This window comes from Clarias gariepinus, chromosome 1 (assembly GCF_024256425.1).
Source record: "Clarias gariepinus isolate MV-2021 ecotype Netherlands chromosome 1, CGAR_prim_01v2, whole genome shotgun sequence".
In the NCBI taxonomy this organism is placed as follows: Eukaryota; Metazoa; Chordata; class Actinopteri; order Siluriformes; family Clariidae; genus Clarias; species Clarias gariepinus.
This window is the reverse complement of record NC_071100.1, coordinates 25,249,858-25,277,452: the sequence shown is the minus strand read 5'-3', so window position 1 is coordinate 25,277,452 and position 27,595 is coordinate 25,249,858. Positions and strand designations below refer to the sequence as shown.

The following is a 27,595-nucleotide window of genomic DNA, read 5'->3' as shown; positions in this document are numbered from 1 at the left end:
ATGCAGTTATTCTGCCACATCAGCTGAGAGCCATTTTCACAGCTCATGTCGCTGAAGCCTCGTAAGGCCTCCAGCAGACCTCCAAACACACACACACACACACACACACACACACACACACACACACAGACACACACAACTACACACTGTAAGGGCCTCAGACAGGCACTAAACAATAGAAAAGCTGAAACATCACTATTTTCCACACACAAGTACATCCACCCAAAGACTAATTTATCCACATAGCAACACACACACACACACACACACACAAAGCTTTTCTCCCTGCAGATTTAGACGATGCTACACACTGTTGAGCTCCTTGCCTTCACAGAATAAAAACCTAATTTGCCTTGACCATGGCGCTTTAACAGAAATTGGCCTCAGTCCTCAAACCACAATAGATCAACTGCAATACAATTCAGTTACGCAAATTAATGATCCCGCACAAACCCAAAGCTATATACAAGCCCCTTAAAATGTCCTTCCAGTACTTCATTAATCTGCTCTAGCATTCTCCTTCCCCAAAATATAGTTTTCAAAAGACGTAATTGACCAAAGTAGCCTCTTAGTGTCTCTCGTGTTTTTGCATGATTATAAAGCATGCACGCTAGTTTGCGCTTTTTGGTTGTACAGAAGATGATCTCATTCTGGCACAAACGCACACTACTGCTTTTCGGATTTTAAATCTGACCCACTAACATCGTGGCTTCGTTTCTTCACGCTTCCAAGTCATTCCCCAAACCTTGCATCTCTCTCTCTCTCTCTCTCTCTCTTTCTCTCTCCCTCTCATTCTCTCTGTTTAACCTCTTGTTGATACACTTAGCCCGAATCCCCAGCCTTTTATCCGGAGCTAATTAGCTGCCTATGAAATAATTGTTGAGAATCTGGAGGGGATTAAATGTTAATGTGTTTGAGGGAAAATAGTTGTAATACAAGTCACCACCAGCGGTAACAGGATGGTGACACACATGCAACCCCTGAAAACATTTAACGAAACACACAAAAACTTATCGGAGCCTTATAACACACACTTTATTCAATTATTTGACAGTCATTTTAAAAAGTATGATCCAACATCCTTTTTTTTTAGGTGTGAAACCGGTTTTAACAGCCGTTATTTGGGACCGTTATAAACATTATAGTTTTAACAACTGGACCCAAGAACTGCACGTAACATCTGTACTATGCGTATGTGCAGTTGTATAAATGACCTCATGTGTTTGGTTTGAGTGACGAAACTAAGACTATAAATCATAGAGATGGAAAATATCGATTCAGCGATGTATCGCGACTCTTATGTGTGGCAATTTATGTTTGGCTACACTGACTTCAGAATCGATTTTTATTTTTTACTCATTTTTTATCTTTTTTTTTTTACCTATATATGCTTATATATAGAATCTTATGTATTTTACTTATGTATACTAAATATAAAATCACGATAAAAATCTAATCAACACCTCCTGTAGGTATCGTTATAATATCATATCGTATTGTATTCTCATTCCTAATCAATCAGAATTCACCTGATTTTTGTGCTGATAAAAACTGGTTTGGTTTTTAGTCATCCACTACTGAGAGGTTCTTCAGTTATTCCTCAGGAAATAAGTTCTAAGCTTATCACATGTAGAACCCTATAAATGATTTCTTTCCTATCCGAAAATTCCAAGTAAAACCTTTTTAGCAAGCGAAAATCCTTAATTATTGAACAAATCCTCAAGGATCCATTGAAGAACCCCTTTTTGTATATTTATTCAGTATAATCCCCATCATTTATTATTCATAAGTCAATCTCACACTCTGCCTGTTAAATAAATATGGATAAAGCGATGAGATGAGAACAGTTACAGTACAGTTACAGAGTCAGATGGTGAAAATCCTTCCGTGACTCCGCTGGTCATTCCCGCTGGTGAATAATGTGGACAATAGAGGTCAGCAGGTCAGAAGGCCAAGCCGATGTCCAGGCACTTTATTACTTGAGTCACTGATCTCCCATTAGAGCGAACACGAGACCTACGCGGCTAGGCTGCTTAGATCGTCAGACACCTCCAAAACGCAGCCCACAGCCACGTCGCCCGTTATCAGTTGTGACGGTTTATTCAATTTCAGTGTCTACAATTGACACTTTCGGCCCATATGGATTTTGTTCGCCCTCGGCACTCATCCTCAAGGTGAGCACTGTGCTGCACTTGCGTTTTCTTAAGCCTAACTCATACTGACATCCATGGCTTAAACGATATCGATTTCTGCACATGGAAGGGTGCCCCCTGCTGCTCCCCTCCTCTCTAGTCCTCTCATCCTCTCTCCCTACTGGCTGAGTGTGATCATTAACCGCTACATGCTACATGTGGGTTTAATCGAGCACGTGGAATGGCAGGACCGTCACATGAAAGAAAAAAAAAAGCGAAGAGAGGTCAAGGAAAGAAAAGGGACAAATTATGATAAGGAGGAAAATATGGGGCAATCAGATGAGAATGCTGTAGCTGAAAACAAGGTAAAGGGCTGTTGGGTTCATAATTAAACATGCCGCAGAGCCCAGAATGACCTCCATATGGTTGCTTTTAGTCACATTAAGGTCATATTAATTACAGGCCAGAATGACCTGCATATGGTTACTTTTAATCTAAGTGGCTGCTCTGGCCTGTGCAGTGTTCAGTAACTCACAGCCAACAAGTGTGTGCATGTGTGTGTGTGTGTATGTGTGTTTTTTTTCCTGATATTTGTGTAGTGCATGGCTGCAAATTGAGAAAAAGACGATGATGGTGAAGGAAAGAGAAAAGAGAAATGGTTTGAGCTGTGTAAAATCATACAAGTGAAACACATTGGCGTGTGAAAACTATCGCTGCTGCTAAACTGCGTTAATCACCACACACTTTGAGTCATGCAATAAACGGGTCACGCAGAAAATGAGACTCCCCCATCCCCCACCCCGCTTTTACACTCTCTCTCTCTCTGTCTGAGACAGTCACATTAAAACAGCGACCCGTCTTTCAGGAGCACTATGGCATGGCTAATAGTCCCTCATATCCCACATGCCGGGTTAGAAGTAGTCCCACGACGCCTGGTGTCCACTTAAACAAGCGCATAATGACAAAAGGGTGTGTGTGTGTAGGGGGTTGCTACCCATTATGCTCTGGCCCTCCATAAAACCCCAGCTAGGCCAGGAACTGTTCCACTGCAGTAATTGTCATACCGTACAACTGTTTTCTGTTATTCATGCAGACACTAACCTCTCTAGCTAGCTAGCGTCTGTATGTTTTCTTGTCTTGATTCAAAACGATCCTGGTCAAAGTCTCAGATAGCCTGAAGCAGTCCACATAATGAAATCATGGAATTCGTTTGGACCTTTGCCTTCCTGCTTTAGCGATGGGGAAATTGATAAATGGCGTGAGAAAGACGCTCACTTTTTTTTTCTTCTTCCTACAGATTTTCTTCCCCCTCATTGTCAAATTTGTACGCGTTTTATACATGCGTAATATAAGGTGTAATCATTTCTAATTAGTATATGTATATAGTATATGGTGAGCGCATTAGAGGCCTAGGCTGAAGAGATTTGGTAACCAACCAACCAACAAAACCAAATAAACTAATATTAATTTAATAAATGAAAAAGGGAATGATTTCAAATGGTTTAAAATCATTATTTATAAACATATGTAGAACAAAAAAAAAACTTTTAAGGTTCAAACATATGGTTAATTGCTAATTATATTACACTTTCATCTTATTTGGTCCATGTAATGCTACAACATTCATGTTATTTTTTTTTCCTGAATATATTGTAAGATATAAATGTACAATAAATAACTGAATAAATAAAAGAAAAAGAAGTAGGATGTTTGCTCACACTGTAGGCCATTTCCTAGCAATTATATATGTTAAAACAAGTATATAAATATGCAATTAATATATTTGTTTATAATCATATATATATATATATATATATATATATATATTTTATTTTTTTATTTTTTTTTTTTACTTCTTTTTTTCTCCCTGTTGTTATTATATTCCATGTGTGTGTGTGTGTGTGTGTTTCACCCAGTTTCTGAGGAGGATGGTGAGTCAGGGTTATCCCTGTGCAGTTGTAGGGATGTTTGCATTGTGTATGTTCTTCTGCACTTTAATGCAAAGCGACAGGATCTTAATGAGAGCAGCTATAAAAGCCAACGCATCCATAAACGTGTCGTAAAACGTCCGAGTGGATGAAATGTGGCGTTTATAAGTCTGACGCTCGGCACTCGTGTAGTCCTTCAGCTCAGACACACACAGTCTCTCTCTCTCTCTCTCTCTCTCTCTCTCAGCCTGACACTTGTGTGTATCGGAGACGCATTTCAGACCCTGGCTTGGATCTCTCTCTCTCTCCAAATCTCCTGAAACATCTAGCACACAGCACTGAAACCAGACCCTGCTCTCTGTGTCTCTCTCTCTGTGTGTCTCTCTGTGTCTCTCTCTGTGTGTCTCTGTGTGTCTCTGCCTGTAGTTTGCGTCTCTTACCTTTTGTTCATTGAGTTCCAGTAGATCGGCTCCATGTTCGTCGCCGTGATTCCGAGTAAATCCACCAGTAATATGAGGAGAAATCCCAGCGCGTTTGCGGCGCTGCTCGGACTCGCCGTTTCGAGTCCACCAGCAGGTCTGCTTTTCCCCATCATCATCATCATCAGCATCTTCATCAGCATCATCATCATGGGTAAACCAGATTTCCCCTCCAAAAAGAACGGAAACAAACAAACACCACCGCACACACACACTCACACACACTCACTCACACACACTCCCTCTTCCAGCAGGAGAGTGGAGGAAAGCCCTGAGCTGAGGAAAGGCTACAGGGGATCCGGCAGAGCTCGGAGCTGCGAGCGGTGTGTCCGCTGGATCTCAACACGACACACTGAAGGCACAGGAACACCAGCAGCAGAAACACCAGCAGCAGAAACACCAGCAGCAGCAGCACGCTTTATTTAGTAATGTCGGGTTTGGATTATCCGCTTTCAAACCAAGCAGATTAAATCCCACTAGAGATTCTGTAAAGGCACACTTTACAACAAACTAAGAATAATAATAATAATAATAATAATAATAATAATAAAAATAATAATATATGGATAGTCTTGTATTTCTCAGTCTAAGTGCTGAATTTCCTCAAAAGTCTGTTGCTCGTGAGGGAAGAAAAGAAAGCAAGAAAGAAACTCCAGCGATCCTGACACACAAACTCAGACGCGTTTTTAATCCGGGTTTGTGTTTTCGGCTACAACTGGCAGCAAGAGTCTAATTGTATTGAAATTCTGCACGATCTCTCCTCTTTTCCCATTCCACAGTGCGTTTTCCTTTCCGGAGATGCAAAGGCAGGATGCAAAAATAAAGAAATCAAAGCACGAGAACAAACGATTTTTTTTTTCTTTTCGAATGAAATGCGCTTCTTAAGCCTTGCAAAGTTACATTCTCGGATAGAACAACAGGATCCCTTCCCTCTGCTTCCCTCTGTGTCTCTGCTGCACTCGGTCCTGCGCGCGCGCGCCCGCTCGCTCCTGACACTCGCTCTGGATGTCGACGGTCTGGCGAGCAGCTCTCACATGTGCACAAGTCAAGAAGAAGAAGAAGAAGAAGAAATGGAGAAGAAAAAAAAAAACAAATAAAGTCGAAATGAATTTCAAACGTGATTGAATGCCCTTAATAGAGACGGCAGAGAGAAAGCGCGCAGGCTGGAGCTGGATGGCTGAATCCCGCTGGGTTATTATGGCTTTAGTCGAGCGCTTCGTGCTCCTGTCTCCTTCACTTGCTGCTGAAAAGCCTTGTGGTGAGATTTGTCCTAGCTCGCTGACAGACTGACTTGTTGGAGAAGAAGGAGAGGGAGGGGGAGGGAAAAGAGAGGGGGAAAGCCCTATCTTCCGGCTGGCGGACGAGTGCGTGTTTTTTCTTCTTCTGGTTTGGGTTTATTAATCCTAACATCAGGCGGCCTGTTCAGTTCTTCCAAGCCTTTATTATTATTATTCCGCTCCATCACGAAAATCCACAATTTAACTTACTAAGTAATAATAATAAAAAGAAAATGGTACAGTCTGCGCTGACGCGTTAAAACACGCTAGTGCGCCCCCGCGTGGACCCACAGCGCACGTCATATTAACGCTGAACGATTTTGCTTGTACATGCTACACTACATTTACTTCATCTCCTATACATATATATTTAAATACATCATTCTGCAAAGTCCTAAGCATGACCATTGTTTTTTTTTTCTTTTCCTGAAAGAGGACACAAACAGGAGTAACAGGTGACACACTAAGTGCATTATAGCGCATCTGAAACAGGTACTGGATTAAAGCGAGTGGAGCAATGAGGCTGGAAAGCTTTGCCTGCAGTGCCACCCTGTGGACATAACGAGGTACAACATCCTCCTTCGTTTCCATTCTTCTGTGCAGCCTAACCCAAAGAACTCGACAGGCACAGGGGAGGGGACAGGTGCATGCATGCACACACACACACACACACACACACAAAGCCATGCACTACATGCAGTTTGGAAGCACTGTTTTAGGGAGTCAAGATTCAGAGATCACCCCCCCCCAAACCCTGAACGAGTGAGCCAACATTGTTAACCGCTGACCCACACAATCTCCTTCGCCTAGAAGTTAATGTTTATTAAAGGAAAGGAACATGGATAACCCCCTGTCCTTGAATTTTTATGGTGCTTTTTTCTCTTCTCTAATGCATACCTATTTTAATTCAGACAGAGTTATCAGCAAGCAGGGAAAACTGTCAGGTAATGTCAGAAGAGTAATCCTTCAACAGAATCTTTTTTTAATAGGTGTTCTTCAAATGGAATACATAATTTCGATGTTGTTCTAATAGACTGCTTCGAGCACACTAGATGTTCTTTATGCATACTGGACCTACAGCCAGAGTTTCCCTTCCAGAAAGGACAGAGGAGTCAGTAAGATGAATAAGCGGCCTGTAGCTCGCCAGCACATTCTGAGAGAGAAAGGGAGAAAGAGAGAGAAGGAGAAGAGAGATGTGAAAATATGTCAAATAAGGAGAAATAATGAATGTGCAGCAGGCTAGTGTGAGCATTATAGCAGCTGTAGACAGAGTTGGACAGGCGGAAAACGACAACAACCACAAGCTGGAAATATCAGTGGTGATGTGGAGGCTGCAACACCTTGAATGAGAGAGAGAAAGAGAGAGACCAGAAAAGAGGGTTGAAGGGCTGAAGCCAAGGCAATGATATCAGCAAGTTTAAAAGGAAATAAAATTCAGAAGATGTGCTGGCACAAAGTGCGAGAGAGAGAGGGGGGGGGTGTTTGAGGTTCTGCTGGTCAGCTTAGTGAGGTGCAGATGCTACATTGGACTGGGGCCCATTTTAGAGCTGTTCATTTATTCATGATGACCTCGTCATGAGTTCTGACCTTAAGCTCTGCCTCATACTGCATCCACTCCCTACAGACTCCAACCAGACTGTCCTGCAGCTGCTGCGGCCCGCAACGCACATATGCATAAACACACACACAGGCAGACACACGTACTCATTGAAACCAGCTGAGTTATCACACTACAGAAAGTTGGATGAGGACACAAGTAACTGAAATAGTCATGGAAAAAGTAATAATAGAGAACAAAGTTTGAAAAATGATGAGGAAAAGTGATGAGAGAGGGAAAATGAGAGAGAAAGAGAGAGAGGGAGAGCGGAACAGAGAGAATGAGAGCAACAGAGACAGAGAGCGCCAAGTGAAACACACTAATGAAGAAATAGTGCTTCAGTAAGGTATTATATGGGGCAGAGAAGGATGTGTGTGTGTGTGTTCACACTCTTGCCTGTCCTGAAGTTGAGATATCTTCTCCGTATGTTTGTGTTGTAGAGTTTGTCTCTCCCTCTGAGCCTCACACTTGCACTCCTCCCTAACATTCTGGAATGCTGTCAATACACACTCCCACACATGTTCCCAAGTGTATGAGAGAAAGCCAGGGAGTCACACTCAGAGGGATCACATGACTGACGAGAAAAAGCAAAAGGGACCTAGATACCTATTACTCTCATACCCCATATACATGTAGCTTCAATGACCAACACAGAAAACTATTCCCATTTAATTCAAATTATATTCAAACGTCAATAGGTTACCACCACATACGGGATAAAAAAACACTACCAGTCCAAAGCTTGACCACACCTTCTGTTTCAGTTGTCTTTTTAATTATTTGTTTATATTGTAGAATAATACTGAAGTAGTCTGAAATATGAAATAATCTCCCTAGTTGATTTTGGTGTTCTTTCTGCTACTTGAGCTCTGTGAAGCGTTCATGTCATCTCCAATCTGAAGTGCTGTTAATTGACGATTTGTAGCAGACATAAGTCTCGGTCTTCCTTTCCTGGGAGGGACCTCACGAGAGCTGTTTTCATCATAGCACTTGATGGCTTTTGCAACTGCACATCTTTGAAGATGCTGTTCTTGCAAGTTATTGCAATTTTCCAGATGAACTGAACTTCATGTCTTAAAGTAATGATGGACATTTGCGTCTTTTAACTTAATTCCATCATTGGTACTTACATTTTGATGTCTTCACAATTCTTTTTTAAAATGGACAATAAAAATAAAGATAAACCATTGAATTAGAAGTTGTGTCCAAAGTTTTGCCTGGTACTCTGTCAGATAAGGTCAAATGTTTTTCTCCCCAAAGATATGCTTCATTAAATCATTTGATGTTATTTTTACACATATGTTGGTTTGTGTGCAGTATATTACATACTATTGCATAAGATTTGAGATTGTTAACCATAATGCATATATAATTCTAATTTAATCAAATCATAGGTTCGGAGAACATACAGAAATATGGCTAAGGTGATAAAATTGTATGATACTAAAAGTGAAAGTCAAGGTTATAAACATGAGTAAATTTTAAGGAGTGTAGGACTGGAATTTAAATAAATAAGTGAAATTAGAAGTCAAGCTTTACGTAGTAAAAAACTTTTACCCAATTAAGCCAATTCGAGGAACACTGGGCATAAAGCAGAAATACACCCTGGATGTGCCATTGCAGGAGAGGACACCAACTCACAAACTGTACATTCACATACTCATTCACACCTTGGGGCAATTTAGCGTAGGCAGTCCACCTACTGGCAAGACTGTGGGAGGAAACTGGAGAATCTTGAGGACACATCGAGAACCTGTGAAACTCCACACGGGCAGTAATCACAAGAATATCAGTAATCTTTTCAGTTAAGGACAACAACAAACTACAGGTAATCCTATGTGATTTCAATTTCTGCAAATATATAATATATATATATATATATATATATATATATATATATATATATATATATATATATATATATATATATATATATACATACATACATACATATGTATATATATACACACACACACGTACACACAAAAGACAAGCTGTACAAAGGCCATCTCCTTCTTTATTCTCCTTCAGGACTTTGGCACTGTCTGCCCTTTTTTTACCCTTCATCCACTCCCTTCATCCCAGACATCAAGGCCTGAGCAGTGCCTATAGCCCTACCTGCAAGGCTGCCTGCAACTGAACATTAAGCTCTCTCTCTCTCTCTCTCTCTCTCTCTCTCTCTCTCTCTCACACACACACACACACACACACACACACACAGAAATGGTGAGAGAGAAGTCAAATAAGAACAAGATGCAGACAAATGGCAAGAGGAGCAGATTGAGACTGAAAAGGAGGTGGACCTAAATGATGAATTAGTAAGAAAGACTGAGAGAGACAGAAGGCGGAAAGAAACATAGACAAGGAGAGACAGAGAGATGGAGGAAACAGAGAGATGGAGTGAGGGAGGGATAGAGAGAGAAGGAAAGAGCACGATAGATGATCAGGGCTGGCAGGGTTGAATGTATTCGCTTTTTGAAGATGAGATCAGTCTCAGGCCTTGGCTGCTGTACACTATCCCAAGAGAGCAATTACACAAGCAATTACAGACCATTACGCAAGGCCTCCTCACAGCTCCAAACCTACAATGGCAGCTCCGTAACTGCAGCCACCGCCTTCATAGTCCATCTCCTGCTAAAAGGCAATGGGAAAACAAGCTTGGGACCATGTTACACTGTTTAAAATTAGCAAAGGCAATGCAAACCAGGTCAGAATTCTATTAAAGAGCAAAATTCACTGCTTCAGAAACCACTCACACTCATTATAGTCTGCAGACTGCTGATTAGTCATTTTATGCTAACGATTAAAGTTACAAAAGGCAATTATACATCATGTGTGATTTGCTAGAAGTTAGCTTATGTCAGTAGTTTTAAAACTTAACTTTAACACATATACTTTTTCTCCTAAGTGTGACCTTAAAAAGGAAGCCTCCTAAATTTGCTGGGACAATTTCATTTGAATCACTTTACTTCAGTTTGATCCAATTCAATTCAGCAGGTTCGGGGTTGCAGTGGATCTGAAGCCCGAAGCTGGGTTTGAAAAAGACACACGTAGACATCATGTGTAAATACACTTGATGCCTTCCCCTCCACAGTGCTAGCTCAGGGATAAGTGGGCAGGACTACTGTTAGGAAGGTTCTAAGTTCAAATTCTGGCACCATTAAGCTTCCATTGTTGGCTCATGAGCAAAACCCTGATCTGTTCTATCATAATTTGCTTTGGATAAAGACACCAAATGCAAACATTCACATGTAGGATGGCAAATCCACCTACCACAGGGGCACTGAGTTTTCTGGAAAGGGCTAATGTGGGGGCAGGTCTACATTCCGCCCACTCTCATATAGTTATCTTTAGAAATATTTTGTATTCCAGAAACAGAGGTCCTCATGTTCGCTCACATTTGTTGCTCTTTTCCAGCAGTGATTGATTAAATGCCTCCAGTATATTTAAGGCAGGAAGAAAAATGTGGAGTGGTTTGTGATCTTTAAGAACTGGAATGGGAACTGCTGCTATATTTCGTGAAACTAGCAGGAATCAGTTTGAACACCTCCTAATCCGGTGGTTCGCAACCCTGGTGCTAGACGACGCATGTCCGGCAGATTTCGTTCCAGACAACACCATACTCCTGCTGGCATTCCTGGATAATTTTTCCAAATTATTGTGTGCACATTTTAGAGTTTTCCCTGCTCCACTCCATTTCAGAAATGTCTTTTAATTAGTTGATTAGGTAAATCAGCTGGGAGCACACGGGGTCCTCTGGGATCGAGGTTGAAAACCACTGGCCTAGGCCTTTAGCTGAGTAACTGAGCTTCATCATCACTACCAAAGGGTGTGAGACTAAAGTGCACAAGACCATCCATAACAGTGGTGCAGGTAGTAAACCAGATTCACCAGCAGTCTTTTCTCCTTGTACTGAAGGAATCAATTTTTTTTTTTACCTTTTTACATTACAAGAGCAACAATTATGCCTGGGCTGAAGAAAGGGCAGGTCGAAAAGAGTGGGTGCCTGGAGAAAGTCAGCCAAACTCCAGGACATCAGAGAGATAAGGGGGCGTATGCAGCACTTGAAAATGCCACAGTCATTTGTCTAGCTTTGGAGAGGGAGCCTAGCAATTAGGAGACTGTCATCGTATGGCTATGTTCAGGTCGTTACAGGGAAGAGAATGTTCTGTTCTGCCTTCCAGTCGGAAACATGCTATTGTGGAAGTGCTGAGACACAGCAAAAGTTTCTTAAGTGTGTAGGAGACACAAGAAGTAGAGACAGCGAGAGGGACACAGGAAGAACTAAGGGGGGAAAATGAGTGACAAACACACTAATGTCTGAGATCGAAGTGTATAATATGTGACATGTGGGCTCTGTGGCAAACTCACCAATTGACTCAAAGTGGAGAAATTGTTGTACTTTCAAGAGAGTCACAGTTCAAGCCTAACCATAAACGAACCGCATGTCGGAAACCAAAGTGTTTCCAGATAGAATTGCTACTGTAGAGTGAAGCACTTTTTACACCAGCAGGATTTTGAACCTTTTGCAGCCATGAACCCCTTTCAGAGTAATTTTTTTTTCAGTGATCACTTCAAGAATTACTTTAGAAACAGCAGAGAAAACATGCACCATTATAAAAAAAAAAATTGTAAAAAGCGTCAAAGCCATTATAATTTTTTATTCCTTTTATAATTGTTTATTATGAAATAGTTTCTGGCTATATTAAATTTAATTGTACAGCTTTCGAGTATTATTCTTTGTAAAGTTTAAGATAAATATATTTAATTTCAAGTGAGCAGGCTTACAACTACTGTACAATAGCTAAAAAACACTGATACTGGAAAAGAGCTCCACCACTGCCATGTGACACAAACATCAATACAGTCAGAGGATGATGGGGTCCCCAGATCCTATTTTGAGCTCCATGGCATTACATAACAGTAACAATGAAGAAAATCTCAGATCAGTTATCTCTTTCAAGAAATCCAATACTCTTATGGAAATCCTATTTCTTATAACACCAATTCAAGTAAACTATTTCACTTATTAAAGACAAAATCAAATGTGTAACAACTTGATTGAGGATTTGGCTTATTAAGTTTTTTTTCAATTCCTGTCACTGCTATTAACGGCCATCTATATTGCACATGATGTTTTCAGCACCTTCCTAAAATGTGTGTTTTCCATGAGTCCTGGTCCTGCTGATCTTCCTCTTCATGAGACTTGTGTTTAAAAAGTCTCCAGTGCCCTTACTCTTCTGAACTCGACCCTTTAAAACACACTTGACTTTCTACTCACTTCTCACTCCCTCTTTCTAAAATTGGTCACTAAGCAACTCAGACAGCACAAGAGAAGCCTGCTGCAGCTCAGCATTGAAGAATAAATGGATCTACCGGATACAAGAGCAGATGCCTTTGTTTGTGGTTAGTGAAGCGTGCATGTAAGAAAGTTGCGTGCCTTACCTCCCACAGTGCAAGTTATTTATTATGCGTTGCTTAGACATTATCGCTTATTACATTTTTATTCTTTATGTATTCACATATTAAGAAAACCTAAGAAAAAAATCACAACTAAATGCACTAAATGTTCAAACACAAACTGGAAAAAATAAACAGCTCTATAGAGATAGCACATATAAAACTTACTTGACAATTTCTTGCTCAGTGTTACACTGTTAGTACACAGAAAGTGCTATTCTGCCATACATTATACTCAGCTAACTACATCATCTACTTTATGCTAATTCAATGTCTCACCCATTTCCACGATACGCCACCTCTGATTCATACTTTTCAGAAGCATTTCTAAATTGGAGAGCTAATAATTTTTCTGTTTAAAAATGCTACTATTTGCACCACAAGTATTGTTTATGGGTAAATCAGGGAAGCAGAATTGGTGTCACCAACAGGCTTAGGATCTGTACAATTATCTGGGTTTTAAAAAATGTCTTGTTTCGTTGTGTTGGTAAAAGAAAAACTTGCACAATCACTCCTCACCACTATAAGTAATGGCTTCACTTCTCATTTAAGTGTATTTAAAGTTTGACACTGACTGTATATAGTTTTCAAAATTTATGTGTAAGAATGTATGTTAAAATTAAAATAAAACCACTATAGCAATCACTATAAAGTCACTATATACAATGTGTAGCATAAGTATTGAAATACCATCTTAGACAAGGCTGGCAGAGGTTAATTAATATTAATGAGTATGCGAATGCTATGGTCACATGACAAGGTATCCAAAAATAAAACACAACTCAAATAAGTGAAGAGATTATTATTATTTTTTTTTTGGCAGATTCTGTAAAAACCTAGCTTTTTTTTCCCCATGATGGTTGTTTTAAAGAAAATTATGATGTCTCATATTATTAAGTCTTAGGGGTGATCTCAGTGCCACAGAAGGGAAAGAGGTTGGGTTTAATTAGCATCCTAAAAGTACAGGCTGCACAATTTTTTTTTTTTTAAATGGCCAAGACAATAACATTCACACTTGTCATTTTCATGAATATTCTATTTATTGTGTAAAGTTGGATGTCTTGTAAAGCCTGAATAAATCTTTACCCCTTTTTAGGTTTGGGACTTAAAAATAAAAATGTAGTATGGGTTTTAATGCATTAAGAGTGAGCAGCTCTGTTCCAGCTTACATTCACTAGCCTGTAACAAAGAATGTTCATAAAGTGTACACAAACCTCAAACTTGTAAAGATTGTCAAGTATCTTTGAAATTCAATGATTATTTTAGGTCTTAAAGTACATGAAAGAATGTAAAACTGCCCCTTCAGTGATTAGGCATTTAAACAGATTTAATAATTACAATCTACAAATCTCCCTCTTTAAATAAGTTTATGTGGGATGGTTGACTAGATTCAGATCCACTACTTTACAAAATAACTACAATCACAGTCCATCTGTGTGGGCATCCAGACTCAGTGGGGATGTAGAGCAAAAAAAATATCTCTCAAGAGCTGTTTTTACTTTGTCTTGAACCACCCCTTCCTCATATTAAATGAAATGATTTTATATTTAGATTAAATTAAAGAAACTGGAACAATTTTTTTAATGAAATAGGCTGCAAAGTGCTCAAATATTTTATTGGTTGTTTGAAATAACCTCAGTAGAAACCTCATTTCCCCTCTCGTCTGTTTCATCCACATCAGCAATATGCTAATCACCCGAACATCCGTCATCATTTACACGTTTTTCTCAATGGTTCAGGACTTAAGTTAGACTTTTTTTTTATGCTTGAATGATTCACAGTTCACTGTGTGGTTTAACAAACCAAAAACATTCCTCTGAAATTGTTCAGGTATAGGGACTGGGGTAAAAATGTGAGCCAGAAATTAGAGCCAAAGAAGTCCTTTAGGAAGCCTAGAAAAATACTCCTCGAGACTACATTAAAAATACAATAAAGTCTGGCTCTTTGGTAGCAAAATATGAAGAAATAAGGGGCGGCTCAAGACATAAAACTCTCCATGTTAGCATTAAGTAAAAAAAAAACATGATTTACAGATGCACAGGGCCGAACAACACACAGAAGATGTAATAAATGTTGCATCGTCTCACTGGAGCAGAAGAATTAGATTGGGAGAGCAGCGAAGAAGAAAGTACACCAAATGCCAAGCAGTGATTCAGTGTTTGCTTCGTCTCCATATCTCCAGCATGACCATTTAAAAAACTTGGTATTCATGGAAAAGTCTTTTTCTACTTCTCAAAAGAGGAGAAAGCCTTTTTCTCCCCCTACATTTGCCATAAACAATTAGCAAACACTGCGAGTTAAGAAAAAATAAATAAACAACAATTAAAATCACTAATGAGGAGCAATCTGTGCAACACAAGCACTAAAGAGAATCCAATTCCCTTAACAAAAACAAAACAAAAAGCTAAAAGCATTTGGTCACATTAAACTGAACTAATTCACTAATGGGTTGAAAAAAAGTTCACGGTCTGGCTTAGGTCTTTGCTTTTTTTATTAATTAATTCAACTTTTACATTCCATCCTAATCTGTGAAAGACCTCACTTTAAAACACATTACAAGCTCCTCACTGAAGTCTTCAGCTCATTGTTCGTAAAAGTGTCTCTAAAAGAATGTTGTGCGGCACACACATTCCTTCCACAGTCATCGATGCAATCAAGGCTGTTTGCAACTCTTGGCTCAGGTTTAAGCTCTCAAGTCGTGCTCCCTTCTTCCTGCCCCTGTTCACCGGTTGATCCCAGTGGCCCTGCCCACCACAGCACGAGCCCATTGTCCTTTTTGATGTCTCTGGATGTCATCATCCTGTCCTCCTCGGAGTCTGAGTCATCGCTGTCTCCGGGCCACGTGAACTGACGCTGACCACTGCAGGATGCCACTAATGGCATAAAAGGATGAACACTAGGGGGGAAGAAGCAAATTAGGAAAAAAAAATTATCAATAAGATAAATGTTATATATTACTATTTCTATTATTATTAATTATCATATCAGTGACTGTTTAATCGTTTTAAGACACCCCAAGGTTTTCAATAGTGATTTAAGTCTTTTGGTAATACTTTTTGAAGTTGCATATGATAGATGTCAATAATACAGGATAGGAATACAAGAGAAAGCCCTTGTCCTCTTCCAGTTCATTTCAGGCATTTACCCAAGGCATGTTTTTTCCATTTTGAAAGTTCATAGCCAACATTAATTCACAGGAATATTTCCACAGACATCTTGAACCCATCAATGCACACATTGTCAAGCTCAACTCATATGATCTTGGATAAAATAGTCAGTCAATTGCCATGTTTGTACCACTAAGTCATTCCATTGAAGCTTTCAGTATTTATAATTGTTTTTTTAATTCTTCAAGAAAAACATGATAAAGCAGCGTTGCTGCAGAAGCGTGACTCTCGAGATACCTGATGCCATTAACGCAGTCTGTATGAGCCTGAAACTGAAGCACCGGTCTAAGCACCTCTTCATTAGCATCAGGAGGGGCTGTGAGTATGTCCCACACCGACATCACTCCCTCCGTGTCTCCGCTCACAAGGTACCGGCCAGACCTGCGCCAAACACACAACGCTCACCCACTTCAGATATAACAGAAGCTGACAGCATACCTGGAGTACTGTAGATGTACAGATGTTTTCTCGCTCTGTGCCATTACTTACGGATCTAGATCGAAGTAAATGCGCTGGTTGGTGCTCACTATTCTTGGTAGTGAGAACAGAATCTGACCCGGGTCTCTGAGATCCCAACACAAGATCTCTGTATCCTGCAAAAAAAAATACAAGTGCTCAAACAAAAACAGAATTGATCCTTATTGAACAATGAGATGTTGGTTTATATGTCAGTAGAGGTGCCAGTACATTAGGCACTGAATGATCATGCATTAATACGATGATCAGCATTTACTACCCGTGTGTGTTTGAGATTGAGGATGAAGGAGAAACACTTCCATCCATCATGAACATCAGACTCTCTCACACTAACCTTACGGGAGCCTGTGTACAGATGGTTACCATCAGGTGAGAAGAGCAGGTGTGTGACTCCACCATGGTGGCGTTGGGGGAGGAGGGCCAACATAGATCCGTCGTCACATGAGTATAAACCCACCGTGCGTGAATATGTACCGCAAGCATACACAGGCTGAGATGGACTAAATGCCATGCATGAGATTATACCACTCTGGCCATGTTTCTTTACTGAGAGAGAGAGAGAGAGAGAGAATTGTGACAGGATATAAAATACAAAAAAAGTAAAAAAATTATATGGAATATATATACTGCTATAATATACTGCTTTTAACATCACATTCCATCTCCTTCTCTCTAGAATGCTAATTTGGCTCCAGAAGCCATTCTGTAGTCTGATCCCTCACCGACGGTAGGCCTTTGCTCACAATCCCGGCCAGGGCGCTCGGTGTAGAACACCCTCACGGTCTTATCAAATCCGCAATAAAGCTGCGAGCCATCTGGAGTGAAACACAACGAATGGGGCGCCGTCAGCTCATCCAGGTGGTTGTAGGGTCGAAAGGTTGCGCGGAGGTTGCCATGGAAAGCGTCCCATATGTGGACTGGGTTGTCACGGCTACTGCTAGCGATACTGAAAGAGAACAGACTCAGAAATCATTCATGGACATGAGCTGCCATCATAAGCCTATTAGTTTAAGAAACATTTCACAGCTGCGCGGACAATTAAGTCCATTTCATCCCATCACACTCCATGTTGTTCCATTCGCTTAAGAAGCAAAGACCTAACTAGTCTGAAATGAGGAAGCTTTAAATACAGCGCATTTAAGTGTGGCGTAATTACACAGTCGTCCATGCGAGAAACTGTATTCTCTTCTCTCATCATTCTGTTTGTTCTTGCTTGGGGAAAAAGAAACAATTATGGCAGTGCACTTTCACAGTTTAGGCTGGACCGCTTCCCAGAAAGCAAAACAAAGCAGATCCGCTTGATCGTCTCTGAGGGAGTCTTACATTCTTTGCCTTCTGAATACGAGACAGAGATCATACTTAGGGAGCTGGGATGGAAGGAGAAGCGAAAAGAAAACCGTGGTGTTTCCCTGCAAGGCTCAGTCAATGGTACAGGCCTGTGTTAATGGCAAATCCCACTTTAGATTACAATTCTCAGAATGTTTCAACCGCTTCCCCAGCATGTGTGCACGAGATCAGCGCTCACAATCACGGCTAAATGTTTCCATGGTTTTCCTTTCTCTCATTCCTGCTGGCAGCCTGAACAAACCTCAGAAGCGGAGCGTTGTTTTGAGAGTCTCTCTGCTCGGGTTTGATCTCTACTGGTCTTTTACTTTGAGCCCGTCTTCCTCTTTGCTCTCCTCTTCATCGTTACATCTTCCTTCTGCCTGGGATCTCATCCTTGACCCAGTCACCCCTAGTTTTCTGTTGCCACAGGGTGATTGTGTTCATGCAATGTGTTTGATCAAACCGCTGAATAAGTGTGTGTGTGTGTGTGTGTGTGTGTGTGTGTGTGTGTGTGTGTGCGCGCGGGGGGAGGGGGGCTTGCAGTTAACAAGCCTCCCTTTAGCAACATTACAGTCAGCGCCTGTGACAACAGGAATCTCCTTGGAGACAGCTGGCCTGCATTGATGTCGGCCAGTCTGCATTAAAAAAAAATAATGAGGCTGTTGGGACACTTATTCGCACACAATAACGATGCTCAATAAAAAGGGAGATGCTGTATGAGACCCAGGGTGATGAAAATGGCTGAAGAGGGAAGATAAGAGACCACTTAGATTTTTCATAATCACCTCCAGCAGCACTACAGCCTGCCATACACGTACAATGATGCAAGCTGAGGTTAGATTACTGATGAAAAGTTTCTCTTTTTTTCCCCCCTCTTCAATCTCTCTAGTGAGGCGTTGAATTTCAAAGAGTGCCTAGGAAAAAAAAATTAGGGCAGCTGAGGGACAGGGGATTTGGCAGACGGGCAGATAAGAGTCATGAATTCTGGACAAGCAATAGGACATCTGGAATTATACGGTACACCAGGCTGCTTTGTGAATGAAATATGAAACACCATTGTGAGACCTCAGGAGCCCTGCATTGTCAAAATGATGCTCAAGTGATGAACAGCTCCACTCGTTTCACAAAATATAGATCCTTATTGGAGATGCTGAAAGCGCTGAGGTTGGAAACCTACACATGTTCTCCTTTAGTCTGAAAAGAATTCAAGTTCCCAGATTTTTCGACAGCATGCCATAAAGTGTATAAATGACAAGTCAATTATAGGGAGTGGAATAACGGGATGTAATTATGTAAAGTAGCAGAAGGGCGACAGATTATAAGAAAAGCTAGCGCGGTTTTGCTCGACTTGTCCTTGGAGAGAAGGAAGCATCGCTGCAAATTAATACAAAGGTTCTTCTTATTGTTCACCTTTTTATTTCATATAAGAAAAAAAATCTATCTTGACGGGATCAATGTTTTTCAGAGTGGAGAGTAAATTAAAAAGATGTACAGCAAGATTTATGTGAAAAAAAAAACTGGATCTCTTTTGGTTTTTCAAAAAAAAAAAAATCAGGGAAAAAGAGACAATGTCTATCAATAGAAGATTGCTGCCATGACAATGTTTATTTAAATCCATCAAGAACAATTCTAGATTGTATAGTCAAGTGCTTTGGCTCCAGGTAACAGCATGCATACCAGGAGATTCAATTATATTTAACATACTGTATACAAAAATAAAGTTTTAAGTGGTGTAACTTCACTCTTGTGTATGCATACGGTGTCCCTGATATTCCTTACTGCATTACAGCTGACAGGTGAGAACATTTACTCACAAGCAGGTGTCTGGATCCAAAGAACTCATCTTTGGAAACCAGCAATAGTCATAGATGGTGTCTCCTTCAGTCATCCTCAGCGCTGGACTCTAGATGTAGATAAACAGAGGAAATCGATTATTATGGGCTTTAAGACTTCTAAGACATTTATCCGCTCTTCAATCAACCGCTGCTGCAGACTACTGGCCTTGTGCGTCAATACACTTTTCCACCGAGATCGTTTCCTTTAACAACCTGAGAGTGTTTGAAAATCGATATCCTCATCGACTGGAGCATGCGCTGCATGAAGAAGAGGCTACTGCGGCTGCTCACATAATGCTTTTCCATCGGCAAGGCCGGATGATACAGTATACACGGCGTATAGATTATCACATAAATGCATCGCGCGTTTGTATCATGAACATGTTCAATGAGCATAATGAAAGACAAAACGCAACAAAGCTGTGGGGATTAATTGGAACCGAGCGCTAGATAGGAAGACACTTTATAGCAGGGGAAAAAAAATTTAAAAACCTGTCATTCAAAATAACATAGTGCTGTGCTAAAGTACTTCTGTTACCCACACAAGTTTTCTTACTGTAAATGAAAAACAAAAAATGTAGATTAAATTAAAGCAAGGGGAACAAATACTAACAACCTGCACACTGCCTAGGCTCCAGGCACCCCTGTGACCCTGAATACAGGATAAATTGTTATAGACGATGATTGAGTGAGTGGTATAGGGACTAGACTAAAAATGGGAGGAAAAAAAAGTTCATTAGGAAGACTGAAGAACTAATTCTCAAGACTACATAAAAAAAATACATAAAAGTCTGAAAGCAAAATATGAAGAAATGAGGGCGGCTCATTCCAAACGTATTATTTTGTGGAATACTACGATTTTAGATTTTTCCCCCCACACAATGCTTTTCATATTTCACCAGAAGAGGATGGGTTTCCTTTGGTTCTCTTCAAGGATTAATCTTAACACAGTCTCAGGTTTATTTTTTCTTGCCATAATAACCTCTGATTAGCTGAGGATACAAAGCTATATTTCTGTAAAGCTGCTTTGTGACATTAATTTATTAAAGCACTAGATAAATAAACTTTTTCATTGAATTATCAAATATTCATGCTATTTTATACAAATCGGAAAGAAAAGGTACAGTCACCTTTTGATATTATGAAATTATGCCGCATATGAGAAATCTGCAGTGATATTCAACAAGGCACTGAGCCAACCCACTCTTATGAGCTGTGCTAATAATCACAGTGGTGAGCAGAGAGGCTATATCATTAAAGATGCATTTCTAGGATGCCACAGATATCGGGTATGAAGCTGATTCAGAAACACATTCTTGACTTTCGATTTGTAAATTTAAAACCCCTACGTGTGCATGTGCCCTGCTTTGCATCCTTCATCCCTGCAACGATAAGCGACTGATAAAGTAAAATTCCAAGGTAGGCATCGACTTCTCTATCATCAATGCTGATGGATTTATTAGGCTCCAGCTCCAAATGTAACAGTGACCAAAGTATAAATAATGATGCTGGTTCGGGTATGAGGCTGACCATCTCTGAGAGCAGATCCCAGCTGCTGCTGTAGAGCTCGGGCGGGAGATTATACACACGCAGCACATTATCTGCGCTGTTTGAGAGGATACAGGAACCATCTGGAGCCCTGAGAGACACAGAGAGGGTGGACAAGAAACAGAGAGAGCTGGAATTAGTGTGTTAGATCTAGGTTTATATACATGTGTGCTGTTCATATGTGCCAGTTTGAATCAAGTGTAGTTTTGGAAGCCAACTAACCTGCAAGTTCAAGTTTATCTTATGCTTAAATTGTAGCTGAATTCGAATGGAAATGGTTTGAACAACTGAATTTGAGAAGAATAAAATCAATTATAGCAAATCTGAAAAAGTCGCCCTATTGAAACACAGATTTTTCCCACCCTAACGTGACCTCATATAAGAAAGACCCCACCCCTGGCTTGTTGCTCAGGGCATAAAAATCATTATTTGAGGGGTAATTTAGCTGAAACATCAATAGTCACATTTTAAAGGACCTCTGAGACCTTAAAGAAATAGTAAAATATGTGACCTTTAAATTAAACAATATAAAAATACAGAATCACTATTCCTGTAGAACAAATCATATCTATATATCTATATATATATATATATACATATATAGATATGTATATATATATATACATATATAGATATTTATATATATATATATATATATATATATATATATATATATATATATATATATTTATTTTTTACACATACACACAACAACAAAAAAAAACTAGTACACATTGTAACAGATCTAAAGAGGCTAAAGGCAGATTTTGAAGTGGAATGAAAGGGGAAATCTTGTGTAGAGCATGTTTTCCTGAGACTAACATTAAACTAATGTTATGCACCTTGTTACATTATCAGGCCTCCCCCCTTCTCATTATAAAATCTAAATTCAGCTACATGCATGTGCAGACATTTGGTTCACGTTCCATGCAACACAGCACCCTGTCTAAATAAATATTTATCTAGGATGTTACGAGTGCAAAGAACCAGTGCATACAGAATGTGCAACAAGAGTGTGTTTATCTGGACTGAGGAAAATCCATGCATTTAAACACTGCCACTGATTCTCCGAGCTATTCTGGCAGGAATGATAATGAACACACTCTGGTGTAATTAAGTCAACTAATGCAATGTACATTCAGAAACTAATAGAGTTTAGGAAACGTTTGCTGGAATATGTGAATGCATTTTCATGCGTAATGAAAGCAAAGTCATCTGGGCCGAGTTTTCCCAAAAGCATCACAGCGCATAGATCATCGTTAATTTACCAGATCATCGTTACAGTTAAACTGATCTGAATGGGAAGTCTGGAGTGCGATTATTATGATATAGTGCCACATTGGGTGCAACGCCGGTACTGCAGTCAATTTACAGAATTGCTCAATGTTTCAGGATCTTTTTTTTCCAAAAGAGTGCAACAACTTTAATATGAGCGCTATAAAAAACATGAGAAGAATTGCCTTGTTGTGATTTTGTCCATAATTACTCACCATTTGCAGCCTTTGAGGTAGTTCTCTGTAGTCTGTGTGTATTCTGCCCATGATCCTGTTAACATCTGGAGGTTCTGACTGAAATCCAGGCCTAGGCTGAATTCATACAAGATCAATTGATTAAATATGGATTTTTTTTTAACAAATAGTAAAAGTTATGATGTTCTTTATAAGAAAAAATATACTACCAGCTTTCAAATAAAAAGCCAAATAAGAAAATGTACTTACTATTGAGGCTGATACTCCGTGGGTTCTGTGTTAGTGTTTTCCTGGTTATCTTCTAACTCGCTCTCTCTCTCCTCAGTCCCAGTGAGTGTTTCTTCATTTTCTTGCCACTTTTCATCTGTGTGTGTCAATTGCCCAGGCCTTTCTCTAGTATCCTCTGACAATTGCAAGAAAAAGAAAAAAAAAGACAAAGCTATACAAATCTTTTTCATTTTTAAGAGGGCATGAAAATTCCTAGCTCACGTTTACTGACTACGCAACATTGCGATGAAAAATTAATTAAACTGCACATCATCCTAGACACGAAGGTGATGATGTAATCTGTGGAGATTAGATAAAACTCTAAGCAACAAGCCAATTATCACCACATGACTATTAACTGTGCGTTCTGTGTTTTTTTCCCCCCACTTGTATGTGTTGAGAATGGTGAGAGGAAAGTCTTAAACAAGAGAAATCTTGTATAACAATTTGGATTTTACGTGAACTCTCTAATCAAAACGGTTTAAGTTCAAAAAACGCTTCTTTTTCCCTTCTGCAAAAGTTTTGCTTTGCTTGTTTGTCCTGTGACATCATTACACAATCCACAAAATCAGAAAATCAAGGAAATTTGATGGAAAAGGACCTACAGAAGAGCACTTCCAAAATAATTGTGTATTAATATACATATAAAGTGAAGGGATTAAAAATAATACATATAACCAGTATGTTCTTATACCACTGATATATCACAAATCAAACTGTTACAAAATTATGGGTAGAAAAAAAAATACAAGCTTAACACTCACTACTAAAAGTTCTAAGCCAAATGTCACCTTTGTCCTGGATTCCTCCAGCATCCTGACCATCACTGCCTCCTGTTATTGTCTCTGTGCATGGATCAGGCTTATCAAAGTCTATCTCCATCCCTTCATCATGCGATGGATCTTTGGTAACTGGCTGCACCTCCTGTTCAGGGCAGGGTGAAGGAGGTTCATTGTGCGGTGGATCTCCAACAGTTTCTGCCTCCTGTCCTGTTCCTCCTAAACTTGCCGTGTCACTGAACGTTCCAGGATCTGACATACTCACACACAGAGGTGTGAAGGGTTAGGGTTAGTGAAGAGTCTAAAAAAAGTGTGTGGGAGAAACCTTCAGATGGTGTTTGTATAGTAGTTTCTCTCCCAGATAGAAGACTGGGCATTAGGATGATGTTTGAGATGATGGTGCAAAACTGAACCCTGAAGACAAATGAAGAAGGAAGTCCTGCTGGATTCTCTGCTTGCACTCTGCACAAAAAAAAACAAAAAAACATTCGACTTATACATTATGTGACTGTGACCATACCCAACTCTTTGTATATATCTCTCCCTGTCTCTCTCTATTGAGTGACACATGGCGCTCCAGAGACCCAGACCCCCTCTGTGCCCCGGACCGGTCTGACTCATCCTGATGCCCCTCCCCCCTTATGTTTGGAGATCTCAGCGCACGCCCCATGTGGTCTCCTTGGGATGCATGCGCTGACTGGGGACGGTTCCTTGACCATGAGGATGGTCTTGGTCTCGGCTGATGTAGACAGCTGTTCTCCGAGGACTTGTGACTGCAGTCATTCAATAATTCAGGGCTGAAATTTCTACAAGCAGTTTATACTTAAGCCTCCATATTAACTTTAACACCTCTCCTGTTATACTGAACTTCCAGCCTCCCAACACACAGTATGACTGCAGATCAATCCCAGCTATCTGATATTACCCAAATGAGTGATGAATCTGGTTTCTCTAAAGATTTCGTCCTATTGCCATCTCATAGGTTTTTCCACACACTCGTTGGTTGCTCATCAGGGACAAACTAATCATGTTCATTTAGACAAATATTTCCTCACACATTTTAAACTTAACTTCCAAAGGTTCTTTTTGATTCATTGCAACAATGAGCATTGTTAAAAGTGGTATAGTAATAAAATTTAACTTAATTGAATTGAGGCCGTGCGGTGGCTTAGTGGTTAGCACTATCGGATGGCACCTCTAGGTTCTGGGTTCAATTCCCGCCTTGAAGTCTGCATGCATGAAGTTCTCCCTGTGCTTTGTGGATTTCCTCTGGGTGCTTCAGTTTGACATGCATATTAGCCTAGTTGGCCATAGTGTGTGTATGTGTGTGCGCGCGCCCTGCAGTGGATTGGCACCCCATTTAGGGTGTACCCCGGCTCGTGATCCAAGTAGCCCCCCTACGACCCAGTATACTGGATAAAGTGGTACAGACGATGAGCAAGTGAGTGAATTAAATCAAAAAACACCCAAAACCTGGACTTAATACATGTAAAATATGTGCAAAAATATGTTTTCATAGTCTGGCTTTTAAAAACTACATTTCTGAAACAAATCCTGAAACATCAGCCAAAAAAAAAAAAAAAAAAAAAAAGCCCTAAATGAAGGAGTATGACCCACTTAGTCTGCAGGTCTGATGTGGAGCAGGCAGTGTGTGTCTGCCCCCTGGCAGTGCTTTCACAGGGATGTCAGAAGGAAAAACGTGGTGAATATTAATGCCATCTGAGAGGATCCATGGAAACTGAAAAGACTTTAGGGTAAAGGCTGCTCGCACAGATTTTACAGAATAGCACCATCAAAAAGAAAAGAAAATGCCAAGTTATTGGTTTAAACCACTGCCATCATTTCCCCTGGGCATTTCTTCCTAAGGGTGTGTATTTCTGCACCCAGCTGAATATTACACACATTTGCTAAAAAAACAAACACGAGTTGCATTTCTACAGAAACCTTAAGAATACTATCTCGACCACACTGGTAAGTCTAGTCCTTCTGGCCGCTTACCTGCATCCACAATGCCTTAAAGACTTCCTCCTATCAGTTTTATTTTTATATGCATACACACCGCGTGTTTCTATCTATTCTATAGCTGAATCCTGTAATAATGAGAAACCCGTGCTGCGTGTTTACACACCCAGGACGCCGCCATTATCAAAAACCCAAACGCGCTCCCCAGATCTCGCGAGACTTTTGTCATTTCGAACAGCTTCGAACTTCTCGGCGCGTCCACAAGAGGGCGACAAGACAAGTGTGGAAAAAACCGGAAACAACTGGTTCAATCCGCTCGTTTTTCTCCTTAAACGGTTAAACATTTCCAACGAAATGATAGCAAATAAAACCTATTTAGTTTTTGCTTGATTGATTAAATCATATCTATAAAGCTTGTTTAAGCCTGCGCATTTGGGCTAATTACTGTATAAATTAAAAAAGAAAATCAATCCTCTCCACAAACAATTACCTCATTGATTAGCATTCATTAACTTTTTTTATTGTCCTGTTATCCTTTGCAAAGCTGACTAAGAAAACACTTAAATCTATTTAATTAAGATAAAATTATTTGTTACACATTACACACATTTCCACGTACAGTGCTGTGTAAAAGTATTCATACCCCTTGAACTTTTCCACATTGTCCCATTAAAACAACAAATGTAAATACATTTAGGTTTTTTTTGTTTGTTTGTTTTTTTGGGTGAGACTAAGGCGGGACAGTGGCTTAGCACCGCCGCCTTGCACCTCCAGGATCAGGGTTCAATTTCCAGTCAAGTTTGATTCCCGTCTCTGTGTGCGTGTTTCTGTTTCTTCTCGTTACTTTAGTTTCTTCCTACAATCTAAAGACATGCAGATTAGGTTAATTGACCTTCCCAAATTGCCTGTAGTGTGTGTGTGTGTGCGCCCAGCGATTGGACCAGATTGGCACCCTCACCAGGGTGTACCGCCTTGCCCTAAGTCTCCTGGGATAGGATTCAGGCCCCCCGCGACCCTGTGAACAGGATTAAGCAGTATAGACTAACACAAAGTGGCACATAATTTGTGAAGTGGAAGGAAAATAATAAATACAAATAAATGTTTGAAAAGTGTGGTATGCCTTTGAATTCAGTTCCCCTGAGCCAATACATTGTAGAACCACATTTCACTGCAATTACAGATAAGTCTTTTGGGGTATGTGTTCAATTCTTGCCACAGATTCTCAATTGTCCTGCTGGAAAGTAAACCGTCTCAAGTCTTTTGCAGGCTCTAACTAGTTTTCTTCTAATATTGCTCCATATTTGGTTTTATAAACTTGCCATTTACTCTGACCAGCTTCCCTGTCAGCATCCCCACAACATAATGCTGTCACCACCATGTTTCATGGTGGGGATGGTGTGTTCAGGGCGATGTGCAGGTGATTTTGTATTTAGGCCAAAAAGTTCAATGTTGGTCTCATCTGACCAGAGCACCTTCTTTCACATGTTTGCTGTGTTCCCCACATGGCTTGTCGCAAACTGCAAACGGGACGTCTTATGACTTTCGTTCAACAATAGCTTTCTTCTTGCCACTCTTCCATAAAGGACAGATTTGTAGAGTGCACCATTAAAAGTTGTCCTGTGGACAGATTCTCCCACCTGAGCTGTGGATCTATCTAGTGGACCATGGGCCTCTTTACTGCTTCTCTGATTAATGCTCATCTTGCCTGGCCTGTCAGTTTAGGTGGGCGCCATGTTGTGGAAAGTTTCCAGTTGTCATACTCTTTCCATTTTCAGTTAATGGCTTGATCAAAATTTGGGATTATTTTCTTACAACTGAATCCTGCTTTAAACTCATCAACAATTTTATCCCTGACCAGTCTGGTGTGTTCATTGGGCTTCATGATGCTATTT

General features: G+C 40.1%; 2 protein-coding genes across 4 annotated transcripts in view; both read right to left on the bottom strand.

Moving 5' to 3' along the window:
- The window catches only part of efnb3b (ephrin-B3b), a 66,789-nt gene extending 61,713 nt beyond the window's left edge, over positions 1-5,076 (bottom strand). Inside the window, exon 1 of the mRNA XM_053503945.1 lies at positions 4,501-5,076. Within this exon, the coding sequence (XP_053359920.1) occupies positions 4,501-4,691 (191 nt within the window). The 5' untranslated portion in view covers positions 4,692-5,076. The remainder of the gene's footprint in view (positions 1-4,500) is intronic.
- A 9,211-nt stretch (positions 5,077-14,287) lies between these two features.
- On the bottom strand, positions 14,288-25,888 carry wrap53 (WD repeat containing, antisense to TP53). Of its 3 annotated transcripts, XM_053502997.1 has the most exons (12): positions 25,740-25,888; positions 25,359-25,502; positions 23,754-24,203; positions 22,945-23,098; positions 22,717-22,812; positions 21,209-21,317; positions 19,658-19,746; positions 17,240-17,463; positions 16,852-17,063; positions 16,530-16,633; positions 16,278-16,421; positions 14,288-15,769 (listed from the first exon to the last, which is right to left on the bottom strand). In XM_053502997.1, exons 3-12 carry the CDS (start codon positions 23,998-24,000, stop codon positions 15,565-15,567), a joined length of 1,584 nt encoding a protein of 527 aa, XP_053358972.1. In that variant the 5' UTR covers positions 24,001-24,203; positions 25,359-25,502; positions 25,740-25,888; the 3' UTR covers positions 14,288-15,564. The 3 variants fall into 3 exon arrangements, with proteins under 3 accessions (XP_053358972.1, XP_053358964.1, XP_053358981.1); XM_053502989.1 differs by lacking the exon at positions 25,359-25,502; XM_053503006.1 differs by lacking the exon at positions 25,359-25,502 and having other exon boundaries at positions 25,801-25,861.
- Between the last annotated feature and the right edge of the window lie 1,707 nt (positions 25,889-27,595).